General features: G+C 42.7%; 1 protein-coding gene across 1 annotated transcript; it reads right to left on the bottom strand.

Annotated features, from left to right (window-relative positions):
• Positions 1-274: 274 nt before the first annotated feature.
• LOC137098335 (UAP56-interacting factor-like) lies at positions 275-6958 on the bottom strand. The gene is made up of 9 exons (XM_067474484.1): positions 6779-6958; positions 6522-6662; positions 6250-6413; positions 4133-4281; positions 1917-1989; positions 1409-1464; positions 1118-1192; positions 880-1006; positions 275-772 (listed from the first exon to the last, which is right to left on the bottom strand). The coding sequence occupies exons 1-9, from the start codon at positions 6849-6851 to the stop codon at positions 671-673; spliced, it is 960 nt and encodes a 319-aa protein (XP_067330585.1). The 5' UTR covers positions 6852-6958; the 3' UTR covers positions 275-670.
• Positions 6959-7029: the final 71 nt, after the last annotated feature.

Raw genomic sequence — 7029 nt, 5'->3', positions numbered from 1 at the left:
CATGTCTTGTTCCAATAATAGGTTTAACTGAAGCTGCACAAAAAAAAAAAAATGCACCACTTTCTGGAAATTGTCCTTGTAACATTTTCCCACCCTTCCTACTATTTTATAAACCTATGACTAGTGCACACATTACCACAGATGCAAAGCATGTTTCTGTATCCATGTCAGTATTTCAGATTGTGACACAGCATCAGCAGGTGATGCCGTTTGACAACAGCAGTTCAAGATTTCAATAGTGAGCTACAGATTGATATTATACAAGTTTGCCAAATCTTTTAAAGAGAATCATTTATTTGAATAAACATTACAAAACAATTCTCAAAAATGTCAAAAACAGGTGTTGAGAACATACATGCCACTGTAGCAAATACATAGCGGTCTTCCAAAGGGGAAAATTGGTCTTCTATTCCAATTATAGGACATCCACAGTACACAGCTGAAAACAATGACATGGACAATGAATGGGAACTTTGTTTTAAACTCTTCCACTGACACTGGCCCACTTGAGTTATCACTGCTGTGCATGTTGTACTCATTTGTCACAGCTGCCCTGTAAAAATCAGTCAGTGGGGCAGCACTATCCCATTTGGTAGGAAGGTGGGGTTCACTGAAGGTCTGAGCAGGACAAAGGGGCTTCATACCGTTATGTTGGCTGTATTCAGGTCTGCTAACCCACAGTAACAAATCTGCTTGCTTTACTGCTGTGTGCTGTGGCAGTGCGCTGATCTTTTAGGATGCGGAATCGTTCGTTCAAGGTCATTGAAGTTTGCTGTGGAAAGAAGTTTCAGGACATGTTAATGTGCTGACAATATGGAGACAGACACCTCTACATTAAACAATACCAAAAGAAAAAAAAATGAAGTAGCACAAACTAACCGGTTTCCCAACACTGTTAATGTCAAACTGTAGAGGCACGCCTTTAGGTATTTTCTTCTCCATAGTTTCTACTTTGATAGGAGCCGAGCTAGCGGCTGGGGGATGAAGGGTCCAGGCAGTGGGGGGTCTAATTAAAAACAAACAAATGTGACTCTTTTTTTTAATATAAATATAAAATTATATTCATGTACAGATTTAACAATACTACAAACTAAAAATAGTGTTGAGTGTTCCTTACTCTGGCTGAGTCCGAGCTGTGGGGTTATCAATTGAAACTGTCAAGATTCCACTGCTGGTTGATGACGTACGCCACCTGGTGGACAAGCAGAGATGATGCATAGTACCAGTGGAAGAAAACAAGACAGACCCTAAAAATGGCAAATAATGGCCTTCTTCTCATCTGAATGATTCAAGGTGTCAGTGGGATTTCCTCTCTCCTATGTACAAAGGCACATGATATAGGCAATTTTTTTTTAACAACAGTATAAAAAAATAGGCAAAATAGACTCTGGAGTCTAAGAATACTCACTGTCGAGTTCTGGCTGTAGGAGACTGAGGATTTGACTTTTGCACCTGGGCTTGTACCTGCAGAGGACATGCTAAATAAAAAGTGGTGCAATGACAGTTTGACTTAGTCTAGAAATAGATCTTAGAAGAGCTCAAAACTACTGGTTATGCTCAATTAGTCTACAGGTACCCTCACTGGCCACTTCAGTACACCCATACAATGTAATACAGCAGCTCTGCCATGTATTCTACTTTTATAAGAAGGATATAACCTAAAGTTTCTGATTCAAAACTTTCAGAAAGGTGATAATTCTAATACATGATTATTACTGAGGTCATAGTGGGTGGTGGAGTCATACTGGAGTGCTTTAGATTAAGAGATGGCCATGCCCACCCCATATAATGTGGAATAATAAAATGCTAAGGCTAAAACAATAGAACTACATCTTAAAAGAGCAACTATTGGATTGTGCAGCTGAACTTAATTGGCCAGTTAGTGTATATTTAAAAACATGAATAGATTCAAGTACCTTGAGTCCTCTGTGAAAAAGAAATGTGGCTTGGCGTGCGTCCCTCTGAGTCTGCTGGATCGATGGTAGTGGTCTGCAAGAGAGAAACAAAGGCAGCATTTAATTACAGTGCTGTAGTTCAACCAAATTAAAACTGTTACATATAACATAAAACAACATAACAGGCCTTTAACCACTACCACAGTTCCCCTTTTAAGAAAATAATTAGTGGCACAAGAGCACCATCGACAGATACTTTATTATTCCCCAGAGGGGGAAAAAAAAAAAAATATTATAATAAATTGTGTAGCTATTGCAGTAGCTATTACACATATACATACAAAATATTAAGATATCAATTAAGCTAATACACTGTTCACCTCACTAAAATGCACAGTCACTCTAAAAGCCAGAGATATGTTCCTGTATTATCCATTGAAATGCCTTAGTTCAAGCCGTTTACAGTTTTTACTCCTGTGCATATGCAGAAACAATGGCTGTATGTTACAGTTATTGTAGTTACGTTGTGATGAAATGCTGAAGGTCTGTTTCCTCACCCTGCACAGTCATTGTACAGACTAATGGCTGTTTGCAGAAATGACCTCCTGTACTGTTCTTTGTCAGAGGATTTGAAGAAGCCTCTTCCTGAAGCTGCTCCGCTGATTGAACAGCAGCTTGAGGAGAGGATGTGAGCTGTTCTCCATTATGTTTAACAGTTTGCACAGCAAACTCCTCTCCACTACCAACTCCAGAGTTTCCACAGTGGTCCCCAGGACAGAGCAAGCTTTCCTAAGTAGTTTATTCAGTTTGTTAGTGTCACTGGCTCTGATGCTGCTGCCCCAGCACATAGCAGCAAAAAAAATAAATAAAAATAAAAAACTGCAGCATCTGATTTTACACACTGAAGGACCTGAGCATCCTCAGAAAGTAGAGTCTGCACTGAGCCTTTCTGTAGACAGCCGCTGTGTTGCATGTCCAGTTCAGTCTTTTGTTGAGGTGAATTCCAAGATATTTGTACCCCTTCACCTCCTCACCTAGAATGGAGATGGTTTTGACTCTGCTCCTAGTCCTCCTGAAGTCCACAACGATCTCTTTGATGAGGTGATGGTTTCCAGACCAGTCCATAAAGCTGTCCACTAAGCCCCATCACCACTGTTACACCCTACCACTGCAGAGAGGACTGTTCCCTGAGGTGCTCCTATGTTGCTGACCACCTCTGACACACATCCCTGCAGCTCCACAAATTATGGTCTGTGAGTCAAGTAGTCAGAAACCCATGAGGTGATGGAGCAGTCAGTCTGCATCTTCAGCAGCTTCTCTCTCAGCAGGACAGGATGGTTTGTATTAAAAGCACTTAAATCAAAGAACATTATCCTCACAGTTCTGCCTGCTTTGTCCATGTGAGAGAAAGCCCGCTGCAGCAGGTAGATGATGGCATCATCCACTCCAGCCTGGGGGCAATAAGCAAACTGCAGTGGGTCCAAAGAGTTTCTCACCTGAGGCCACAAATGTGACAGTAGCAGTTTCTCTAGAATCTATCATCATGTGTTAGCTACTGGTCTGGAATCACTGAGGGCATATTGAGAGGATTTCTTTGGTAATGGAATCAGACAACATGTCTTCCACAGAACCAGCACCTACTCCTGACTCAGGCTCAGGTTAAAGAGGTGCTGCAGAATCTCACTAAGCTGCTCAGCACAGACTTTCAGGACTTTGGGGCTGATGCCATCAGGACCCACAGCAGGTGGGTGAGTAGGGTGGACATGTTGGTGGAAAGGGAGGAAGGTGATTAGTACTACGGTTTTCTGTAGTGTCTGTACTGAGAGAAGCTGTGGTTTGTGTAGGTCTCTGTCTCCGTCACCGCCCCTGAAGGCACTCTTCTTCCTGTTGACCATCTCCGATCCAACCAGATCACTGGTGCTCCAGGGTTTATTGTTGGCACAGTACACAATTGTGAGGGTGATTGTAGCTCAGGAGGTACAGCAGTTGTTCACCAGTCACACGGTTCAACAAACCCCAGGGTTGTTGGTTCGATCCCTGGCTTCCCCGGTCACATGTCGAAGTGCTTTGAGCAAGACACTGAAAAGATGAGTGATGGCCAGGTGCATAGCAGCTCCCCCATCTGAGTGTGTGTGAGTGTGTGAGAGAGATTGTGAGTGGGTGAGCAAGAACCAGTGTAAAGGTTTAGAGTACCAAACCAGAGAAAAGCGCTACGTAAGTGCAGACCATTTACGTACCGTCGTCGCAGCTGAAATGGTCTCCGGACTGATGCTGCAGTCTGGCCTTTCTGTGGATCAGGCTGCCTGTACGGCCGTCTCTGAACCTCAGGCTTCCTATACTGACCTTCAGTGCGCTGAATGAAAGGCCTTGTTTTCTGTCTTGTTTTCTGAAAAGGAAGGTGCAAGAGAGGACAAATGCAATATAACCAAAGGAAACATTTTGACAAGCTGGGTTGCTACTACAAATAAATACAAGTAGGTTTTTTTGGTTCTGGTGAAACAAATGGCTAATGGACACTTTTAAGATTAGTTAAATCAAAGTGTTTTTATTTTACTTCATACAACTTACCAGCTTAAAAATGAAGGAGGAAAAGCATTCATTAAAGTTAATTCTCCAAAACTTCCTCAGTGTTTTTAGATAAGAGTTGCTTCCCTGAAGCAGCCTCTGCCAATTCTTAAAGCACGTTAACTCAGTGAACAACATACCTGGTTGAAATAAAAGAAAATGAGATGATCTGCAAATCATTTCAAATAAATTTAATTGGTACAAAAGTTGAGACCTTAACATACAGTATGTTCATTTTGAAATTGATCCCATTGACCCATGAAAAAGAGAGACTTTATAACATAAGAATAAAAAAAAAAACAATAAAAAAAAAAAAAAAAGTGTGGAAAGGTGGAACACCTTTCAATTCTCAGATAACTATAGTTTCTATAACTTGATAGGGTCCTCCTGTGGGAAATTCAGTTGATTGTATGCAATTTGGAAAAGCATACACCTGTCCATATAAGGTCCCACAGTTAACATGGCATGTCAGAGCACAAACCAAGCCATGAAGTCCAAGATATTGTCTGTAGACCTCCAAGACAGGATTGTGTCGAGGCACAGATCTGGGGAAGGGTAAAGAAAAGTTTCTGCAGCATTGAAGGTCCCAATGAGCACAGTGGCCTCCATCATCTGTAAATGGAAGAAGTTTGGGTCACCAGGATTCTACCTAGAGCGGGTTGGCCGACCAAACTGAGTGATCAAGAGAGAAGGGCCTTAGTCAGGGAGGTGACCAAGAACCTGATGGTCACTCTTCAAGACCTCAACATTTCTCTGTAGAGAGAGGAGAACATTCCAGAACAACCATCTCTGCAGCACTCCACCAATCAGGCCTGTATGGTAGAGTGGCCAGATGGAAACCACTCCTCAGTAAAAGCCACGTGACAGGCCTGAAGGACTCTCAGAACATGAGAAACAAATTTCCTGGCATGATGAAAGAAAGATTAAACTCTTGCAAAGAGTCATGTGTGGAGGAAACCAGGCCCCAATCACCACCTGGCCAATCCCATCCCTACAGTAAAGCATGGTGGTGGCAGCTTTATGCTGTAGGGATGTTTTTAAGTGGCAGTAACTGGGAGACTAGTCAGGATAGAGGGGAAGATGAGTGCAGCAATGTACAGACACATCCTTAATGAAAACCTGTTCCAGAGGACTCCGGGCGTCAGACTGGGGCTACAGTTCATCTTTCAACAGGACAACGACATCAAACACACAGCCAAGATAACAAAATAGTGGCTACGGGACAACTCTTTGAATGTCATCGAGTGGCCGAGCCAGAGCCCAGACCTGAACACGATTAAACATCTCTGGAGAGATCTGAAAATGGCTGTGCGCCAATGCTCCCCTTCCAACCTGATGGAGCTTGAGAAGTACTGCATACTGCAAAATAATGAATTTAATCCATTTTGAAATAAGGCTGTAACATAAAATGTGGAAAAAATTAGGTGCTGTGAATACTTTGTGGATGCATTATTCATTCAGAACTGTTTTGAGTCAATGCTTCCCTGCTACACATGTTTTCTGAAAGATAAATTGACATTGAGTTCTTAAGCACTTCAACAGAAAGCTGTACCAATGTTTCACTATCAGCTTTTTTTCGACTTGGCATAAAGCATGACTGTAACAAAGAACTGTGCTATTTTAATACAAGGCCTTGCAACATGTTTTCTTCTAATACATTCCCTGAGCAAATTAATTTTAGTATATGACCCACAATAAGATATGGGTTTAGGGCCATAGGCAATTTCAAGCCAATATTATCAGCAGCCCACTACCGGCTTGCTTTGCTCTGCAGTATGGTCCTCATTACCTGGTTGAACGTCGTTCTGTTGAGCGTGCCGACCCGTTTCAGCAGGGCAGCCGGCCTCCTGGCAGCCAGTCCTGTGATAACCCCTTGCCCCCGTCGTCGACCTGGTAGGAGAGGCCCTCTTCTGTTTCTTAATTTAGACGCCCCTCCTCGTGGTACGCCACATCCTGGTGAAGTTAATACTAGCTACTTTACACATTTAAATACGGAGTTGATTTAAGAGACAAATGCAAAGGTTATCGACAGAGCAAATAACCACCCGAGACTGGACACACCTCTATGGATCTGTCCTGCACTCCGCGATGAAACTCCTTTCCCTTGGTTTAAGAGGCCTTTCTTCTTGACTGGTCGACGGTTCACAGTGGCCTGTCTCCTTTTTAGCTGTTGCTCTTTTTTGTTCAACCGAATAATATCATCTGTTAAATTTATCACACAAGCAACTGAGTGAGTCTTGATGGTCAAACGAGATATATTTAGCTAGCTAGCTAGCTACTGGCAACCTCCCACCAGCCAGAACTATTAAAGACCTTACCTAATGACATGTCGACTTTATCCGGGACCGATGGTCCTTTCCCTCGACCCGCTGTAAAATCAACCTTGTTCATACTTTCAAACCACGATAACAATCCAGAGGGGGAAAATGAAATACTTGACAACTGTGTCAACTGTTCGCCCCTTATGAAGCTACGCTGCAACAGCCAAGAACCTCCTCCTAACGTAAAGGACGCTGCGCATGCCCGATAAAGGCAGCCTAATGGCACTGTGGGAAATGTAGTTCAGCCA

Source organism: Channa argus, chromosome 14 (assembly GCF_033026475.1).
Source record: "Channa argus isolate prfri chromosome 14, Channa argus male v1.0, whole genome shotgun sequence".
Lineage (NCBI taxonomy): Eukaryota > Metazoa > Chordata > Actinopteri > Anabantiformes > Channidae > Channa > Channa argus.
Note: the sequence above shows the minus strand (reverse complement) of the source record. Positions and strands in the feature narration are given on the sequence as shown.